Genomic DNA, 20,332 nt, shown 5'->3' with positions numbered 1-20,332 from the left:
ATAATACTTAATAAAGTCTTTTGTACTACATGTGTACGATTCCTCAAGCCAAGATCTATAGTGGAGCTACTCCTGTAAACCATGAGACCACTATGCAACTCGAACATTAAGACAATATAGGTAGACCCGACACGACAGTACGAAAGGAGAAAAAGATAAGATTTAAATTGGTTGGTGCTTTGAAAGTAAAAAAGTCAAGTAACTCGAGTCGATTGCCTTAAAATCGAGACTGAAACTATATCTTCAAGATAAGTAATCCATTACATGAGAACGTAAATTGGGAATTAGCACACAGCATCAAAGAAAAAAAGAAGTAGATGGAAGTACTGAACAAGAAAATCGTAGGAAAGGATGACGAAAAGTCGACGGAAATAAAGGGGGAAAAGACCTAAGCTAGAAAGCCGCCAGTGCGCAAAAGAAGTAAATCAATTCGTAAATATGGGGACGTGGGAAATCGAGCATAAAGCACTCCTATTGTATCGCAACGATAGAGACGTAAACAGAATCAGTCACCCATTATTTCGTCTTCATCTGGTTCGGGTGCCACAGTTAGGTTTTCATCTTCCTCGTTGTCTTTGTCGATGTCGACGTTATCTTCCTCCATCTCCTCGTCGCTGGCGCGCTGCTCCTCGTCTTCTTCTTCGATCCTTTCGGCTGACTTGGTCTGCTCTGGGAGTTTATTTAATGCAGTTCCGGGTTGTGGCTTGTTTGCACCCTGTGCGGCAGACTGCTTCACTTTAGACTGGGCAGGCCGTGAAGCGGCGCGTTTGGGAGCCTTTTCTTCAAGGAATACCAGAACCTCGCGATAATTCGGGCCAAGGCGTGTCTTATGCTTCAATAGTTTCTTCTTTAGCTGTCCGCTATTCGACCCGGAGGCGTCGATTATACGTCCAATGATTGCGAGGACGAGCTTTCCAGTCAGCTCGCAGAGGCGTTGTTCTGCGATGATCTTGGTTCGCAGCCGCTCGTCATGAAGCAATTGGTTCTCCTCGTCCTCGTCGTCCATGGGTTCTCTTTCGAGTTCGGAGTCTTCAGCGGGGGCGTCGTCTTCAGCGGGTTCGAAGGGTACGCTTGACTTCTTAGCGTATGTCCTGAACGCTACCCCATGAACCTTGGTGATAAGACTCTGGACATCTACATCAAATTCATGTACCAAGCTTTGAGCCTGGAAGATGGTGTCTTCATCATTGCCAGCACCCGGGCCCACATTCCGGAATGTACCAAAAAGAGTCTGAAGATCAAGAAGAGTGGTAGTTGCAGAGAAGCGAACATCGTCCAACCCGGATCGCTCTTTCATTATACCAACAAGGGCTTCAACGAATGACTCACGGCTTTTGGTCAGAGCCTCGAAATATGCCGTGTTGAACTGGGCTTTCCCAGCTTCTAAGGCTGTGCGTAGATTTTGTACCTTCCACATGAAATAAAACAAGAGGGTCCTGGTACTGTTTATCACGACTTCGGCCTCTATTCTCGCAGCTTCCTCGTCTTCCTCGGTGTCGGCCAACGTTTCTTCGCGCAAGCCTCTTTGCACCAAGCGCAACAGAGTGTTGAATGGTGCCTCTACTTCCTTCTTGCTTCTACCCTTTGATCGGTTGGAGAGCGGCGTCTCAAGCAACTGGGTGCAATCAGTTACACTAGATAGATTAGAGACCCTTATCGCGGTGTTGTTGAGTTCATTAAGGATCGAAAATGGTATGGGACCACCGCCAGTTACTTCCTTTTGTTGAGACAGTCTGCTGAGAGTGTCAACCATGTCCTCCCAGAGTTCTTGGATTTTGCTGTCAAGTGCTTCACGCATATCGTCAGAACTCTTTGCATGAAGGAAAGCAACACTGGCTTCGGCTAGAACATCTTGGTCAGAATGGGTAAGAAATTGCTTATTGATGTCGTTCAGCAAAGATGTATAGGCTGTTGCGTCTTTTTGAAGGTCTTGTATCTTATCAAGATCAACAAGGTGCTCCAAACGTAGAACCGCGGAGGCGGCTTCCGGTGAAGACCCGAATTTGTTCAAGAGTTGCGGGATGATCTGAGCAAGACCATGAGCTATTTCCTCCTGTAGCTCTGGGATTCTGTCAGTCAATGCTTTGATCTTTCGGCCGCGCTTGTCAATGTCGGATTTGGCAACATCGAGAATCCTGAGTTTGACAGCACAGCAAAGCACTTCCAACAAGATCACTTCTTGGCCCTCCTGCATTTTGTACATTTTCTTGACCGCCCCGCTGGTATCATCGTCACTAGGCTCGTCGAGAATTTGGGAATGATCAAATAAAAGGTAGCCAGCCAGGGACTGCCAATTCGCCAATTCATCAAAGTAAGGGTAAATGGCCTCAGTAGCAAGGACAAACCGCGAGTCCATTGATATACCTGACAGTGCATCCCTTGATGTTGCGTTTGGCTCGAGCGCGGCACCATCATCTGGAGTGTCGTATGCCTGGATAATGTCCGCGAGGCACTTGAATTTGATCCAAGAACGCTTCGGTGACTCGAAATCATCTTCGTCTTCATCATCGCCGAATACTTCATTGACTTCCTCTGAAGACTCTTCGAGCGTTGAGTCGAAAACATCTTGCACATTCGCAACGAAGAAGGGTCCTGCTGCCTTGCGCACACGGGACTCCAAGTCAAATATGAGTCTCCCGACAGTGTCGACATCAGCAGGCTCGATCAGCCCAGCATCTCGGACCAAATCGAGCAATTCAATCGCCATCGTACGCATCCCAACGTCGGAATCATGAGTAGCTATTTCCACAAATCGATGACGGAAACGCTCCGTGAACGATCGCGCCCCAGCAATATTGTCTTTATTCGAGTATACATTCAGAAGTTGACGTAGCGCAACGGACCGCGTATGGACATCACTGTCAGATATAATCCAACCACAATATCGAAGGAATTGGCCTTCGAAAAAGTATTCTCTGTAACTGTGCATCCACTTCCCCAGCGCCGCTATGCTTTCTGCGCGAATTTTCGGGTCGACGTCTCGATAGCGGTTAACGAAAAATATGTTCACACCATCCTTGAGAAGATCATCTATCAGTTCAAGTTTAGTCTCGCCTTCTTGAACTGACGACTTAATAGCGTCCACACGGCCTTTGTTGACAGTCTTCTTCTTCTTCTCATTTTCCAGCTGCTTGCGTGAGGTTGAAACCGTGGCCATCACTTCATGAGCAATCTCGCAGAGAGCATTCATATTCGACAAGGCGATAATGGTTGCGGTATGCCTAAAAGGCCTGTAGCGGGAAGAAGAAAAGGAAGATAGCCAAGACTGAAGGTTTTCATAAAGGACTCTGTCGTCATATAAAACCGAAGAATGGTGCAGAGTTTGCATGAGAGTGACGAAGAAATTCTCTAAAACAGGCTGGAAGGACTTAAACTTCCGAGCCTTTGAAATTAGAGGGTATTCAGAGATTTTCTGAGCGGCATATTGGTTCTGCAGGTCCTCAACGCGTTTGTTTATATGATCGACGTCCTCGATATCCCCTGTGGTGACTTCAAGATCAGTTCCTGAGCATCTGAACACAAAATTAACCAGATCACGCATCGCAGTCGTCTGCGCCTCTTGGTATCGTGTGAGCCACTCTGCGGCGACAGTTTCAGTGTTACGTCCTTTGCCGAAGACCTCCGCTGCACGAAAGTATTTGTTAGCTGGAAAATAAATATAGCATGTGATAAAAGAGGCCCAGAGCCGTACCATAAAGACCGCTTTCACCAGCAGCCAGACTAGATCGCACTTTTGGCCTTCTAGGTCGCGAGGCCGGCTTTCCACCATTTGCTGCCGGTCGCAGAGCTAGCTGACTTCCAATCCCGTTCCCAGTTACCTTGGGCTTCTTTGTACTTCGAGACCCTTGCGACTTGGCCTTGCTTTTCGTTCCAGAAGATGTTTTCTTGCCGGATCCCTTGCGCGCAGCCCGTCTCTGTTCCCGTAGTTCTTCCTCATCGGGTTCATCTTCCTCTTCGGTATCCTCACTTTCTGATTCAGACGCGTCATCGCCATTGTCGATATCATCCTGGTTTTCGTCACCGGTAGCAATTCGCTTTCGCTTGGCGCCGCCTGCGGTCGCACCATTGGCATCGCTATAACCCTGGGAAAATAATTCGGGCCTGCGCGTCGCACGACCAGATTTTCTCCTGTCTCCGGACGGTGATGGGGTCTCCATGCCCGGCCCGGGTTGGGGGGAAGAAAAGCGTAACTCGGGCTCCATTTGCCGCGTAAATTCGATATTATGCCTTAACAGCGATGCAAAGTTACCCTAACCGAGTATTCCATGCACATTGATGGATGATAGACGAAATATGTAATTCAACGCGGGGTTGTTGCGGGCTGAACGGAGAACGCGACGATGGAAATGATTGACCGAGGATGTTGTTGCGCGCGCGTTGTCCTCCACCTATCCAATGCAGGATTATAGTAGGAAAGGGCGGCAGTAAGTGATAGAGCTCAATGAGAGATCGTCTGGCTGCGCCAGTCGGGATGAGACTTGCGAAGGAGTAAGGGAGGAATGGAGGACGCGGAGTTGACTTGAGAGTAACTGGACGAAACAGACGCGCCTCAGTGCCTTACAGTGCCTGAGGCGGCGGGATATGCTTCTTCATAATTAGTAATCCAAAGTAATGCGCATCATGTGATTTACTAACCCTAGCCCTCTGCTTCTGCGCCTGTGCGGGGAAGGGGAAGAGGCCGAGACAGAGCAACTGATGTCGTAATGGAAACACATCTCTGCTCCATCGTGGGGCGTGGTTGAAACTGCTTTGAGCTTTGAATTGGAGAGCCAAGACGCTCGATATTCGGTCCCTGGTCCACGGCGTCAGAGGACCCCGCTCTAAGATCTTCTCTCTCAACGTTGAGCTCCAGTGGTTGGACAAGAGCCCGAGCATCCGCAGATACTCCATTGAGGTAGAGGAATCTTTGCGACACCGATGTTCTTGTCGCTGCATCTCGACGTTACTGCTCCCTCAACCATAATAAATGCCGTCATGCCACCAAATCTGAAGCTGTTGAATACCGAAATCTTCTCTCCGTCACTTTCACGTTCCGTCCCATAAACCGCAGCCAGATAAACATAAACAAGCATGCCAGTCAAATCACCCTTTGAGTCTTCGGTTGCAAAGGCTGGACAAGGCGAGGTCGTCCTCTCGCTCCTCCCTCCTGCGAATCCTTCTCTGAGTACCCTTACCTACAAATACCCCCTCAAGCTCCTCACGCGCACCCCTGGCTTCGTACCGCAGTCCGTATCATCGTCCGCGTCTCAGCCGGTCCATCTATACCTTCTCACATACGGTGGGGGCCTCCTTCCAGGCGACCAGATTGATGTTTCGATAACCCTCGAGCCGCGGACCAGAATGGTCGTCACGACACCGCAAGGAAGCACAAAAATATTCAAGACGGAAACAACCCCAGGTCGAACATTATCAGACCAAAGCCGGCAAACGTTAGACGTCCGCATTGGCGAAGAGGCCGCGCTGTGTTACCTGCCTGACCCATCAGCACCATTCAAAGACAGCCGCTACGAGCAGATCCAAACATTCACAGTCAACAGCACAACTAAGGACTCGTCCCGAAGCAGCCTCTGTGTCTTAGACTGGGTAACGCAGGGCCGCGTCTCACGAGGTGAGAACTGGGACTTCCATTTTTGGAAGGGAAAGAACGAAGTATGGCTACATGATGAACCTACAGCCCCCTCTGATCCCGGCAGAGACGACAAGAAGAAGAAGCTCTTACTCCGCGATTCGTTAATACTCAATGACGAAACCGCCAGTACCACCGCCACTCAAGGACAAGAGCAGACACAGGCAAATAACCCAGCAAAAGCTCTGGTTCGCGAGCGCACAAGCCCCCATGGGGTAATTGGCACTTTAATCCTCTACGGTCCCGTCTTCGAAAGGCTCTCCTCTTTCTTTGTTGACAAGTTCACGTCTCTCCCACGCATAGGAGCGAGGAATTGGTCCTCCTCCGCCGCCCCGGCTGTGGAAGCACCCGAGAACTATGACTCCCGGGTCACATTTACGGCGGCGCGCGTGCGAGGCGGTTTTGTCCTTGTTAAGTTTGGCGCAGCCGATTTTGAGACGGCGAAGGATTGGCTGGGTGGGGCTCTGAGGGAGGAGGGCAGTGTTGCGAACGAGTTTGGAGAGGAGGCGTTATCTTGTCTATGAGGGACGGATAGTACTTTTATTTATTTCTTTTCATTTCATTTTCGCCCTGTTCTACCTGCCTAGGCTGCAAGATTTTGTACGAGATACAGTCTATTTTCTACCTTCGTGATACCCAGAACCATAGGTTTTACATCTGCCTTCTATTTAAACCATGAGTATCTAAGTCCTATCTAATTCCTAGTAACTTATTCTCTAAAAGCGTAACAACAGACATGAAAATTCGTAGCGTCATCGCAAAGATTCCCGCTTATCATTCCCAGTCACTAAGACAAGAAAAACATCATAACGCCAGGGGTATATTGAAACGAACAAAATCAAGAAGCCAAAGCCAAAGCAAAGGTCTCGAGGACGTGAGTCATGGTCTAATTGAACCGATATGTCCAGAACTACACATCCTCAAAGCTCTTGCAATCGTTAGAGTCAGCGTTCAGACGCGTGTTCAGACAATTAAGTTTGGCGAAATCCCAAATTTCCTTTGCTGCCTGATCCGCTAGTCAACCTAATTCCAGTGCCACCAGTCCGAAATCCTAGGGGCCCAGTCCTTTCGTGTTGCACTGACGAGGTCGTCCACATTGAGCATATCGACGCCTTCACGGGTAAGAACACGCCAGACGTGGTTTCGTAGGCTTCGTGGCCAGTTAGGTGTTCCCCAGTATCGGACTTTTAGACCTTGACGGTGAGCAGCCCTAACATGGGATCTTATGGTTTGCACCTGGCGGTCTGTCAGATGGAGCAACCATGGGGTCCCGACGGCCTTATGGAAGGAAATTGAAGCATAATAGCTATTAGTTATGTTGAATGTGTCGTCATCCACACGTGTTCCGGCTTCAATATGGTCGATATCGTCTACTAGTCGGTCTAGCGGTGCATCGAAAAAGATATCACGATAGGTGGAGCTTTCAACAACCCGACTGAAAGGAGTGTTTCCGGTCCCAACGACGGTAATAGGACCACTGATAATGTCGCTGCCATTGTAGTGGGTTAAATAACCACTCTCACGGAGCGGGTTCAATTGCGAATGCACATAGTCCCAGGTCTCCTCGCCATCGGTCTTAAAATCAATGAGCAGAATTACCTGCTGTGAGGGATTTCTGTCAAAGACGCCATTTCGAGGTTGATCGAGGTCATGATGGAATTGAGTAATGGGGTTCTGCCTGCGCAGGATTTTCACCAAGGGATCGATGTACATGCTGCGTAATGTGCGACTTGAAGTGAGAGCCGAAATAGAATGGCCGACGTAGAGTTCGTCATCGAAGAGCCATACGTCGGCCTCGACGCCAATACACCCAGCCTCTAGGGCGGAATAAAGGGGCACGCGGCGCCAGTAATCATTGTGCGAGTGACATGGAACAGGGATGATATCCTTTGAAATGTCCGTAGGCCAGTGAGCGGTGTCCGCTGGATCAAGCCTTTGGGGTTGTCGCCAGTGGTCGGTTACACGATCAATCTCGTCAGGGAAGAATGAAATAACGATCCCACAGGCAATCGAAATGAACTGGAAAACACCTCTGAAAGACGCATTAGTGTTTGCTAATTCGGAGGCAAGTCAGTTGTGCTTACAACATGGCGAGGAAGCCCACCAAACAATATAAGAAGCAGCAGGAGCGAGTTGGCTTTTTAAGCCACCGAGGGTGAAGCTTGGAGCGGTTGCCGTCAAATGGGAGTAAAGGAGCAGAAGCAACTGAGGTCTTGTTGCGTTCGTTAGAAGAAGCAAATAGAGGCGAGACCGCGGCTAGGCCTCGGCTCCATAGCGAGCCCTTTCGCTGCCATTGTGGTCTCTCCGAAGCTTCTTCCAAGTCGGAGTCGTAAACAAGTTCTTCCGGCACTCCAACCCTCCCAAAAGTGGCAGGTTTATTGTCCGGTCTATTCCCAGTGTTGCTCGTTTCATCGCCGTGAGAAGTGCCACCGACCGTGTGCAGCTCATTGCAAGCAGCAGCAGGAAATGGGGTTGTGAGGCGTGACTGAGGGTGGCGAGGCGAAGAAGACGACATGGCTAAGAATATCTTGGCGCGATAGCCATGGGGAGATGATATCAACGGGGATATCGAGCGGAGGACGAGATCGTATTTATCAGGGCCATCTTGCGCAACTCGGTCGCTTCTTTCCCTCTTGATCGGCGCGACACCCGGCCTCGCAATAGGGCCTTCGCAACACTGAATCGGGCGATCGGGGCGTGCTCCGCAAGAGGCGCAAAGGATTCGTCGTTGGCCAAAGCGTGAATAAGTGGGCAGTCGCAGCGAGCACTTGGCGGGCGTATCCAGACTCTCCAGAGGATCCAGAGCGCCATGTGCTGTGCGGGCGGCTTTCATTGGCCGCCCGTTACTTCAAATCCAACCTCTTCACAAGCGTCCAGAGTCCCCGTCCCAAAGGGTCTTCACTACTGTCAATCATGCCTGATTCATCCTCACTACAACTGTGACTGCGACTGAGGAGCCTTCTCGGCAAGCTTACTTAATTTAGATACAGACCCCAGTTGTGAGAACTCGCCATGGTTCAATTCAGGACGTCATATCTCGCAAGTTGCCGTCCGCAGCTTTCACCCCAGACCCAGGTAGGGGTGTTTCCGTCCCTCTCACTCGCTCTCAAATTTGCATGAGTTACACCATTCGGATAGAAGCATTATTCTGGAAAATTAGGCCTAGTGTTTCCCTTTTCGAAAATCGGTCGCACGACTCGCACGGTTCGTACCGCGCGGTTCGTACGGAGTACATATGTCACACTCGGCACATTATTATGTTGCCTACCATCGGCGTCAATGATTCATATACCATTATACTGCTCCTTCCGCAGGTTATTAGGCCCTTTTGTGCGGATTGCAGAGTATAGACTGATGAATCCTCGGTTTGACTCATCAGATCTCGCGGACTGGCGACGTATTTCCTGCCCCAATTCAAACAACCAAGTCTATGGCATCCAGGGTCATCAGAATTTATCCATGATAGCGCCCTACGTCGGTTTTGGGGCTCTCGCCGCCCTCGAAGTCGAGTCTAGACTACTGATTACTGTCTCGAGGTTGAAACTTGTGTCATTTCTCACGCACTTTGGCCCCTTCAGCCCCTCTGGGTGGTGATCAGCGTAATCGTGTGCGTATGGAGCCGCATGGGCTCGCAGGATCAATGGCAAGAAATACCAGACAAGATCCACTTGGACCTCAACAAGGATTAAAAAAAATCGACTCTGTCAAGACAAGGGAATACGCCCGCCATTGCAACCACGCTTCCTAGCAATATAGGCTCCCTCCTCCGAGCCCAAGGCCAACTCAATAATACAGAGCTACTTCCTGGGATGGCTGTGAGATGATCTCGCCATCTACGTATATGTTGCAGGATTTTTCACTAAGGATCACTGGACGAGGCAGCGTCAGACTGAGTCAACTTCTGATTGATAATCAAATAACAGCACTGCCACTCATTGTATCCAGAGTTTCAGGCAACTACAAATATTTAAGGGAGCGATTTCGATAATAGCCCCCACTACGCAACTTATGCGACTTTGGCCAACTAAGGCGGTTTAATCCAACCAGACAAAACTGCTCAGTGATGAGAACGCCCGTAGGGTCTTCAGATGTTTCTGGTGAATGATCGGTAGCATCGTTGATCTGTAATTATACTACACCGTACACATTCGAGTTATCTCATCGAAAATAAATTCGCCCACACTGGACGATGCCCAATGAAAGAATGTCCATCCAAATATGTCTCCATCCTGGTCTCCAACGAGGAAGCGAGTTTGTGCATGCCTCGGGTGGATATTAAACTGTATGTGCCAGGGCATCTCTTTCCCAAACCACTATTAAAATGGCAAGCTACGAATTCTCACATCTTGTAGAGTCTTTCGCAATTGAGAACACGCAGAAACGAACCTGCGGCAGCAAGTTCTCATCCAGCAGTCATTTGGCTTTCCCCAAGGCGAGAAGTACTTGAACTGTCTGGAGATAACTCATACGGTCAGCCTTCTTAGCAGCTGAGATAAGAAATCCTACCCCCGCGTTTAGCCCCATGCAATCTCCACACAACTACAGGCGCCTTGAAAACTGGAGATGATTTATGATATCATGCCACTCAATCTATGCCGGGTTTCCCCCAAAAACCCTGATTTTGCCCCTCCATATACGGTGTACAAGGAAATTGTGGCTCCAATCCATTGTATTTGAGCCAACCGGGAAAATCGTGGCAACCGACAAGCCGTGTATTTTAGCCATGCAAACTGAGCGAGCAATCTGAAAGCATTTTATCATTCCAGATCCGAACATTTACCGAGAGAACTACCTGAGTGGCCCGGCGATGCGTTGACAAAGGTGATCAACACTGCTTCCCCCCAGTCAAGTGTTGATAGCTGATCTACACCCCACACTTGCTTGGGGAAGTTCAGCATCGTAGTCGCGGTTAAATCCAGTCGGCTAATTTCTTGATGGTGTTTTCAAGGTAGGCCAGCCCAGTACAGCATTATTTAACTCGGCCATGGTTTCCATCAACCAATCCAGTCTTCAGGTACCAGTTGCATTTCTCTTCTGACAATATGCTTCTTCGTCCGTTAGTGGCCCTTGTGGCTCTGACTGCCGCAGGTGTTGTTGGTGCTATACCTGGGACATCGCGCCGTCACACTTCCAACTCTTCAGAGCAAGAGCAATTACTTGCGCCCTCTCTCAAGCGCTGGAAGCGTGGCCCTCACCTTGCTGTCGATTATTACCCATCACAATGGCCGGAATACATGTGGGAGCCCGATATTTCTCAAATGCGAGATGCCAACATTTCATACGTGCGTGTAAACGAGTTCGACTGGGCCATCCTTGAACCTGTTGAGGGACAGTACAATTTCACTCTTCTCGACAAAACTTTGGACCTGATTGATCGATACCAGCTTAAAGCAATCATCGGGACACCAACGGCAGCTCCACCTAACTGGCTCACTGAAAAGTACGACATCAGCTTCGTGGACTACACCAATACTACAAAGGTCTTTGGCTCGCGCCGATACTATAGTACATCCTCGCCCGACTACCGTCGGTTAAGTCAGAAGATTACACAAAAACTGGCAGAGCGCTATGGGAACCATTCTGCTGTGGCGGGCTGGCAACTGGACAACGAGTTCGGATGTCATGATACCGTGCAGAGCTACGATCAAAATGCCATCAAGCGATTTCAGACATGGCTTCGGAAGAAATACGGCTCTATCGAAAATCTCAATGCTGCCCAGGGCCGTGTGTTCTGGTCAAATCAGTATATTAACTTTGATGTGATTCATCCTCCGTTCCTAGAAGTCTACACACCACCACCTAGCCATCGCCTCGACTGGTACATATTCAGTTCGGATATGGTGATTGAATTTGCGCAGGGGCAGTTGAATATTCTAAGACAATATGCGCCAACGCACTTCATCACACATAACTTTATGATGGGCTTTACCAGCTTCGACCACTTCAAGTTTTCGCGTGATGTGGGACTAGATCTTGTAACCTTTGACGAGTACCCTCTTGCTGGTCTAGATTCATTATCGTGGCTCTCCCAGGAGGAACAGATAAACTACCTACACACCGGTCTACCGGATTGGCAGGCGCTGCACCATGCCCTCTATCGTGGTGTTTCCGGTGCTGCCTACAACAAAACCTCCGGACCATTTGGCATCATGGAGATGCAGACGGGCGTGTTAAACTGGAGTCCTTACCGGGTATCTCCTTTGAGCGGCATGGTACGACTCTGGACGCACGAAACGTTCGCAGATTTGGGCGACCTGGTGTCATATTTCCGCTGGCGTCAGGTCCCGTACGGGGCAGAGCAAACGCTCTCTGCCTTGTTTACCTCAGATGATTTTGCAGATGAAGGCTTCCTCGAGATTCAGTCTTTTGCAAACGAAGACCTACCCACGTTAGTGGAAGCACTTGACGCTGACAATGATCAAGAAAGCCAGGCGGATGTCGCTCTCGTTTTCGATTACGTTTCTTCCCAGGTTTGGGACATCGAACCATACAGCGGGACGTGGAGTGCTGCAGACAACAGCTATACGGACCCAGCTGTCAAGTACCTCGATATCGTCTTCAAATTCTATTCCGCTCTCCGTCGCCTGGGTCTTTCCGTCGATGTCATCAGCCCTGAACAGTCGATTCAGAACTACAAACTCGTCATCGTTCCAAGTCTACCAATTATTCCCAAATCATTTGACCAGTCACTAGCTAACTACAGTGGCCCTGTTGTCTTTGGGCCACATACCGGTTCTAAAACATCCACGCTAAGTTATGCGCCTGGTCTCAACCCCTCGCAAGGGCCACTCCGCGACCGTCTACCTCTGAGGGTCCCTCGCGTAGAAACACCACCAGATTACGCCGGTAGTGGGGTTTCATATGGAGGAAAGACATACAACATCTCAGGCTGGGAAGAGTGGGTAGTCTGCGCACGAGAAAACCGTACGAGCGCCGAGACAATGACATATACCTCACCCCACCGCCGTGGGAAACCTGCAGCCTGCTCCAAGAATGGCTTGCACTACCTTGGTTTCAATCCTTCCATCGATTTGCTCGTGTCGTATCTAGGCGATGTCGCCAAGGACGCAAAGATTACTGACTTTGCGGGGCGACAGGCTAGTGGCCGCAATGACCTTGGACCGAACCTACGGTTTGCGAAACGAGGATCCTTACTATGGGGGTTTAACTATGGCTTGGAAGCTGCAAGTCTTCCAGCCATTGAGGGTGCTGAGCTGTTGATTGGTAGGCATGGTTCGGAGATTGCGTCGGCGGATGTCGCTGTCTGGAGGCTGAAGAATGAAGACCCTTGATTGAATGTAGGGCTTCATTGCCAGAGCTACCAAGCTACAGCGCACACAGAAACCACCATGCGTGATACAGTGTTATAATATAAGCACTATCCATAGTAATTAGATAAATATTGAGAACTCTATAAAGCCCAAAAAAAAGAGTGAATTCGAGAGGATATAACAGTGATAGCCGGCAGAATAATTTAAATGGGAAGCGGTGTACAAGATAAGCTAGTTCCGATAAGATAAGCCCTTGACCGCCCTCGCCGTCTTGAGAAAAAGTTCATTGCTCCACTAGGAAACCAACTCGAGAGGCAGCATAAACCAAGTCCATAATCGAGAAAGCGCAAGATGCCCCACAAGCACAAGCGCAGGCAAAAGGACTCCAGGTACGCTTTCTAATTTTGCTCAAAAAAAAAAGGGCCAAATCTCACATATTTGCAAAAACAGTACATACGATCTCCCACCAACCCTCATCGCCAAATCTCTGCCAGTCCGAGACCCATCCAAGGAAGGAAACGCCAAAGGCAAAGGAAAAGGAAAAGGAAGGCCAAACGCCAACAACAAAAACCAGAAACCGCAACCGAAAGATGGGAAAGGCCCTAAGAAGCAGAAAGAGGCTGCAACCTCCAGACACAAATCCGATCTGGACGATGATACACCGCGCGCATTCCGACAATTGATGCAGTTCCAGGCCAAGAATCAAGCCAAGGCTCAGAATAAGCGGAAACACTCTGGATATGAAGATGATAGCGTTGATTCGAGTAGCGACGACAGCGGTAACAATGCGCCTGCTGTTTCTCGAAAGGCGAAGACGAAACAGGCCCCCGCCACCTCAACGCAGACAAACTCAACGGGAGAGAAGAATCAATCAGCGACTGCACCGAAGATTCTCCCTGGAGAGAAACTCTCCGACTTCGCTGCCCGTGTGGACCGTGAAATGCCACTTGCCAACATGAAGCGCTCCTCGAAACCGACTGCGTCTACCGAACTTCCCAAGATTCGAGACCACCGAGTAACGAAACATGAAAAACACTTGAAGCGATTGCAGGCTCAATGGCGAAAGGACGATGCTCGGATTAAAGAGCGCGAGGCAGCGGAACGCGAAGAAAAAGAGGAGGAGATGGAGGAGCAGTTGCAGCTTTGGAAGTCTTGGGAGGTTGAGGCGGGCAAGAAAAAGAAGAATCCCAATCAATCTGGTGGAAAGAAGAGGAAAGGTGGTGATGATGATGACGGCCCAGATCCATGGGCGAAGTTGAAGAAAAAGAGAGCCACTGTGAATCCGTTTGAGGTAGCGCAGGAGCCGCCGCAATTGAAGAAGCCGAGGGAGATATTCAAGGTGCGCGGCGGGGCGAAGGTCGATGTTGCCAATGTTCCTGCTTCTGTGGGAAGTTTGAGGCGGAGAGAGGAACTCGCGAGCGAGAGAAGAAATATCGTCGACGAGTACAGGCGGTTAATGGCAGAGAAGAGGGGAGAATAAATATACCCAGAGTTACTTTTCATCTGAAAGAATTTCCATCTATTGTCCAGGAATACATTTGTAGAATGACTTTTGTCTTCAATGTCTATGGAAAAGAAGCACAGGCTATGTATGATGCTTTTTATGTACAACGTACCAACCCAATTAAACACCGTAATCATCACAAAGAACAATAAGAATGATCCCAAATTACGTAGACGTTCATTCCTGCTGCAGAGACTTGACATACTCCGCTGCCTTAGCCTTCGTTTCTTCAACCGTCTTCTCGTCACCCTTCTTCTCCTCAAACTCAAGCCACTTCTTGAAGAAGAAGCGAGCCTGCTTAGGTTTAACCTTCTTACCCTCCTCGATAACCAAGCCGGTGCTCTTCTTTGTGTCCCTGATTCCAAGAACGCGCTCAAACAAGCGGCGGACCTGCTCTGCGTCGCCATTCTTGATTTCCAGGTCCAAAAGGACGTTCCAAAGATCAACACGCTTAGGGAAAGATGAGAGAAGGCCTTCGAATACGGTGCGACCACGTTCAACGTCACCGTTCGGAGAGCGGAATTCGAGCTGTGCAAATTTGGATGTCGTTTCAACGTGGGTGTGGGAGGGGAGGGATTGGAGGGCTCGAGAGAGTAGGCCACGTCCGCGATCGGGGGCAGCCATGGTATCATATAGGAAAGTGGCGTAGTTGATAAAAAACTTGGGAGAGGATGGGAAGACCTTCTTCTTGAGGGCAGTTCGGAAGAGATCGTCTGCTTTCTGTTGTTGGTTTATTAGTGTCTGCTTCGAACGTTTGGCGATACTGAGCGGCAAACTTACCTCGTTTTTGCCCGACTGGATGTAGATGCTCGTCAAGCGTTCATAGATTTCCTGCGTGTCGTTGTATTGGCAAGCACGCTTGAACACATCTTCCAAGGAGTCATCATCGCCATACGTGTTCTCCAAGTTGAGCATAGCAACCCAAATATTGAGCTTCTCGGTATCTTGGCCAATGGTAATGGTACGAAGAGCACGTTCGGCGATTTCTCTGGCCTTGTCGACTTCACCCAACTCCAGTTGGAAAGCCATGTATTGCAGCCAAAGCAAGGAAGAGTCAGGTTCACCAAGCAAGAGTCGTTCGTAGTCTGCAATCGACTGTGGCCCATTAGCATCAAGCTCCCCAGTACGATCAACTTGGATCTCTGGCTTGCGATGCTTCTTCTTCTTCTGTGGCGCCCTGTTCTCGTCAGAATCAGATCGCATATCCTCGTCTTCATCTTGCGCGTTGCCATTCCAATCAAACCCAAAGGCACCAAGGCCGCCCTGTCGAGTCCCTTTTGTGGGTTCGCCATCACTATCTTCCGAGCCGTCTTCACTCTCGCCTTCACTTTCACTCTCGTCGCCAAGATCAACTCCACCCATTGAAGCGTCACTGTCATTATCTTCGCTGTCGTCAAGCCCTTGGATGTCGGCACCGCCGTCAAGGCTGTCGAGACTAACCCCTTCAGATTCGTCATCCTCATCGCCACTGCTCTCATCTTCTGCATCGTCGAAATAGGAGGCCTTCAATCCAAAAGAGATCTTTCCCTGGTCACGGTCGACCTTGAGAACCTTTGCTTTGACAACATCCCCTTCATCATACAAAGTCCTGGCGTCTTCCACGCGGTTATCCGCCATTTCGGTGCGGTGGCAAAGTCCGCTAACATTAGACGAACCATCAATAACGATGAACGCACCAAACTGCTCAACCTTACGCACTTTGCCAGTGACAACTTGGCCGGGCTTGAGGTCGTGAAGTGTGACCGGGGCCTTGTAGTTTGGATCAAGAACAGAGTTCTTTAAACTGATCTGGAGCTTTTTCTGCTCCGGGTCAACGACGGTGACTCGGCCTTTGACCAACTGGCCAACCTGGAACGAGTCTTTCCACTCCTTAAGGTACGAGTCGGAGAGATCGGAAATCCTAACAAAGGCTGCAAGGTCATGGCCGACAGTCACGAAAAGTCCTCCATCAGTAACACGACGCACGAAACCGCGAATAATATCATTGACCCCTATCTGCTTCATGGAAGTGAATTCCGGGTCTTGAACAGGAAGGGAAGAGCTCAGCACCTTCGATGGTCGTAAGGAGAGATAAATCTTCCGGTTGGCCTTGTCTACACCAGTGACACATGAACGGACGACCTCGTTCTTCTGATAGGTATTTGGATCAGCCTTTGAGAAGTCGTCCGCCAAGTCGATCAATTCAACAGCGCCAACTAATGAGTTGTTGAGTTGCATGAGGACTTGTTTTTCGGTAACCTTCGTCACCCTAGTAGGCAAAATCATGCCAACGGACAGGTCGTCAATTGTGATGCTATCAGACCCTTCCTTCGCTGAGAGATCAATGTGGCCCTTCGCAGCGTCGACCGCAGTCACATGGAACTTCAAAGCACATCCAATCGGGAATTGTTTTTGAATATTCGCAAGGAGGGAGAGGTCGTCAGACGCATCAACGAACCGCAACCTTCCACGGACATTGGGCGATAGACTGACCCAAAAGAAGTCGCTACCGATGTTATTGACGAATCCAAAAGATGACGAACCAGCCTGCACTTGCTCAATGGTCAAGGGCGCAGCGTTATCTGCCTTGACAAACCGAGGCTTCATGGAGAGTTCGTAGACGTGGAATTTTCCGGTGCGGTGGCTGATGGGTAGGAAGGTGTAACTGCGAGCATCATGCATACCAAGAACCTTTGCCGTCACGACCTGTCCGGGGCGGAACTTATTTAAAGGTTGTTTTTTGTTTTCAATGTCTTCCCATTTGTCAAACACCTCGGAGATATCTATCCGACCTTGAACATTATCGGCAAGCTTGACATTGATCTGGGTCCCCTTGACCGAATTGATCTTGCACTTCAAAACACGGCCGACGGTTATATCAGACTTGCTCTTTAAGCTCCCATCAATGGGTTCGACGAGAGACTCATCGCCAGCAGCTGCTGACTCCTTTGCGGATTTCTTCCCTTCTTTTGTGGACCGCTCCTTTAGACCAGCATGCGTCGCCTCCGAAGGATCCATGCTCAAAATGAAGCGCCGGAAATCAGTATCAAGAGAGTGAATTGTCGCAGACACCACCTGGAAGTTAGTTTTGTCAAAAGCAGGCTTGTCTACATCCGGTCCAATAAGCCGTTTCGGAACAAGGCCAATAAGTCCACCGAGGAATTGCACGAAAAGGCCAGTAGACGTAATGTTTCTGATGAAACCTGTTATTTCAGAGCCTTCCTGAAGCTCTTCGAATGTGCTCGGCATTTTCCCTTGCTTGGTAGCCTTCTTAAGGCTTGCTCGACTCGTCACATGAATGAGGCGATGGGCACGGTGGATATCAAGGACAACAAGCTCGTTAAGCTTCTGTCCCACTCGGACCTTGGATAGAGTCGAGGCCCGTTTGGAAGTAGATCCGTCCGCAATCTGATCCACGCTCAATCGAGCCACGAGTCCGCCGAGATCATCCAACTTTAGGAGCACATAATCGTCGGACTTTTCAAAGACAGTTCCAGTGACAGACTGGCCAGGACGGATAGTTTCAAATGCCGTGCGGTAACCTTCAGCAAGGGATGATGGGTCTCTACAAGACACAGAAAGCTTCTCCTGAGAGGCGTCGACGTTCAATGCATGCACATTGACGACTTGGCCGAGTTTAAAGTGTTGGGAAGGGTCCTTGATATAAGCCTCGCTCATTTCCGATACGGAAAGCCAGCCGCGGATTGAACCGTAAAATTGAACCACGGCACCATTAGGCAAGATATTGACAATGGTTCCCGGGGACTGAGAGCCGGGGAGTATGTCTCGGTAGTCTTTCCAAACGGCAGCTTCGCTATTCAGGAGACTCTTTTTCAAAGTCAAACGGACTTCACGCTTCTCGAGGTTAACTGATAAGACTCTTGCTGTGATTGTGGCATTCTCTCGAAATTTCTTTTCGGGGAACTGTAAGCGCGTATCTGCAAAGTGCACCGCTGGGATGAACCCCGTTATACCGTCGGTTAGAGAAACAATCAGGCCAGTGACTCCGGATTCTCCAACCAGAACCTTAGTTATATTTACTTTGACAACTGCACCAAGGGTGACATCCTCTAGACGAAAGAAGGGTTGGTCAATAACCTTTCTCTCGAAAGAAAGTGAGTAGAGGTTATCAATAGCGCTATATCCAACAACCCTCGCCTCGTGAGTGGTGCCTGTTCTGAAGGGGCCATGATCGGAAGAAATCGTTTCGACCTGCCCATCTGCTAGTCTTGAAACATGGACAAATCCCATATGCTTCGTGGATCCAATTTGGACGTACACACCAAGGCCTGGATCTACATTCACAATGGTAGCCTCCGGTATCACGGCAGAGATTCCAGGAGCATCATCAGAGGAATTGGGGCCATGGCCCTCAGTTGTGAATTTTTGAACGTGGTCGAGCATTGAGAAACCAATTTTGTAGGGCTCCGATCCAGGGAACGTGCATGATATACGGCCCTTGATCTTAGCACCGTTGTGATACTTTTTCGTCAAGTCCGTTTTCCCTGTTGCGCCACCAGAGTGCACCAAATCCACGGTAGTGTCCAACATTCCCATTATTTTCCCAATCATTCCTGTTGAGGATACATCGGTGAGAAGAATTTCCGCCGCAGCACCCGGAACAAAAGAGCTGATGGTAGGCGCCACACTAAGGAAATGGGACTTTTTGATCGACCCGGAAGATTGGAGGTTGGCGGACAGTTTGACCACATTACCACTAGCGTTTTGACCAGTGACCATGCACAGGAAGACGGAACCTTCCTTGGTGGTAGAATAGTCCGTTTTGGGGTCAATCTCTTTTGATGACATGAATCCTTTGACATCAGATCCCTCAATACCTAGGTCCATGACCATACCATGATCTTCTATACTCGCAACAGACGCTTGAACAGCAGTGTTGACGACAATATCTGTTTTTTGAAGGCCGGTGTTCGCTGACCTTGGGTCGATTGAGAGTTCGATGCGCCTCTTGCTCTTTGAACTGGCGTCGGCCGATTTATTTCCAACTGATACGACGTAGGTTCGCAGATACTGACCCAGATAGAAATAATCCTTCAAGTCGAAATCCTCATCGTCTGAGTTCTGTCCCTCCTCCTCCTCTAACATCTTTTCAATTTTGTTTTCGAGCGTCTTCGACACGGCGGTCAAAGGGACGTAACCGGTCAGGTTGTTTGGGAGTGAAAGCCCAATGTTGTGGGCATTTATGCTTGATACTTGCCCTAGAATGAGGGCCCCCGGTACCAGACGCTGATTGCATTAGTGAATGGGCAACATAAATTAACTATGAAGGAATGAGCTATACCTTGAAGCTTAAGCCTTCAATCTTCACACCCTGCTTCTCACGCTTATCCTTTTTCGCATCTTTCTTGCCTTTGCCCTTTGGCTTTTGGGATTTCTTGGAGGGAGCTGTCTCGTTCTCCTCGTCTGCGTCTTCCATATCTGTATCATCCTCGAATCCATCGTCGAGTCCTTTAGAAGGCTTCTTGGAACCACCGCTCTTTTGCTCGAAGAGAACATCCTTTGTCGCTTTTATATGAATTTGTTTTCGTTCAAGTGGTGTCAAGACACTTCCGCCACCACGAGGAAAGGAGGGCTCGTCGTCTCGCACGACTGTGAGCTCAGAAGCTTTCGGCGCAGAGTCGGCGGACAAAAGGTTCTTGCCCTCTTTCTTGCGCTCTTCAGTGCCCACGCGCACACGTTTCTGAGGGTTACGGGCAGAAACATCCTCTGGGGCATTCCCCTTGCGCTTGATGGGAGCCATTTTCCGGAATGAATGAAAGCGCGCAAGCTCTCACTCTGAATTCTAGAAAATGTCTTTCCGTTCTAAGAAATTTTATCTTTTTTTCCCGCAGGCTGCGGCAGAAACCGACCGCCTGCGATGTATGGACCCATTTTCAGTTAAAGTGGTTTGTTGTATCACGTGACCATTTCCGCGTCACGAGTCACGAAACG

At 49.4% G+C, this 20,332-nt stretch overlaps 6 protein-coding genes across 6 annotated transcripts; 3 read left to right on the top strand and 3 right to left on the bottom strand.

Moving 5' to 3' along the window:
* Positions 1 to 505: 505 nt before the first annotated feature.
* ASPVEDRAFT_126181 (cohesin subunit IRR1) lies at positions 506 to 4,202 on the bottom strand (the record flags this gene model as incomplete). The annotated part of the gene is made up of 2 exons (XM_040806341.1): positions 506 to 3,624; positions 3,692 to 4,202. 2 exons carry the CDS (start codon positions 4,200 to 4,202, stop codon positions 506 to 508), a joined length of 3,630 nt encoding a protein of 1,209 aa, XP_040664913.1.
* Positions 4,203 to 4,697: 495 nt separating this feature from the next.
* Positions 4,698 to 6,347, top strand: ASPVEDRAFT_38619 (urease accessory protein UreD). The gene has a single exon (XM_040811739.1). It carries the CDS (start codon positions 5,071 to 5,073, stop codon positions 6,148 to 6,150), a length of 1,080 nt encoding a protein of 359 aa, XP_040664912.1. The 5' UTR covers positions 4,698 to 5,070; the 3' UTR covers positions 6,151 to 6,347.
* Positions 6,348 to 6,649: 302 nt separating this feature from the next.
* ASPVEDRAFT_50688 (uncharacterized protein) lies at positions 6,650 to 8,141 on the bottom strand (the record flags this gene model as incomplete). Its single annotated transcript, XM_040814349.1, has 2 exons — positions 6,650 to 7,658; positions 7,711 to 8,141. 2 exons carry the CDS (start codon positions 8,139 to 8,141, stop codon positions 6,650 to 6,652), a joined length of 1,440 nt encoding a protein of 479 aa, XP_040664911.1.
* A 2,527-nt stretch (positions 8,142 to 10,668) lies between these two features.
* ASPVEDRAFT_80772 (beta-galactosidase) lies at positions 10,669 to 12,918 on the top strand (the record flags this gene model as incomplete). Its single annotated transcript, XM_040816928.1, has 1 exon — positions 10,669 to 12,918. One exon carries the CDS (start codon positions 10,669 to 10,671, stop codon positions 12,916 to 12,918), a length of 2,250 nt encoding a protein of 749 aa, XP_040664910.1.
* Positions 12,919 to 13,203: 285 nt separating this feature from the next.
* ASPVEDRAFT_38617 (uncharacterized protein) lies at positions 13,204 to 14,427 on the top strand. The gene is made up of 2 exons (XM_040811738.1): positions 13,204 to 13,286; positions 13,348 to 14,427. The coding sequence occupies exons 1-2, from the start codon at positions 13,249 to 13,251 to the stop codon at positions 14,375 to 14,377; spliced, it is 1,068 nt and encodes a 355-aa protein (XP_040664909.1). The 5' UTR covers positions 13,204 to 13,248; the 3' UTR covers positions 14,378 to 14,427.
* Positions 14,428 to 14,578: 151 nt separating this feature from the next.
* ASPVEDRAFT_80770 (putative rRNA biogenesis protein RRP5) lies at positions 14,579 to 20,141 on the bottom strand (the record flags this gene model as incomplete). The annotated part of the gene is made up of 3 exons (XM_040816927.1): positions 14,579 to 15,121; positions 15,182 to 19,627; positions 19,683 to 20,141. 3 exons carry the CDS (start codon positions 20,139 to 20,141, stop codon positions 14,579 to 14,581), a joined length of 5,448 nt encoding a protein of 1,815 aa, XP_040664908.1.
* Positions 20,142 to 20,332: the final 191 nt, after the last annotated feature.

The sequence above is a fragment of the Aspergillus versicolor genome, assembly GCF_001890125.1.
Source record: "Aspergillus versicolor CBS 583.65 unplaced genomic scaffold ASPVEscaffold_2, whole genome shotgun sequence".
NCBI lineage: Eukaryota > Fungi > Ascomycota > Eurotiomycetes > Eurotiales > Aspergillaceae > Aspergillus > Aspergillus versicolor.
The sequence above is the reverse complement of the archived record's forward strand: the minus strand, read 5'-3'. Positions and strand labels throughout refer to the sequence as shown.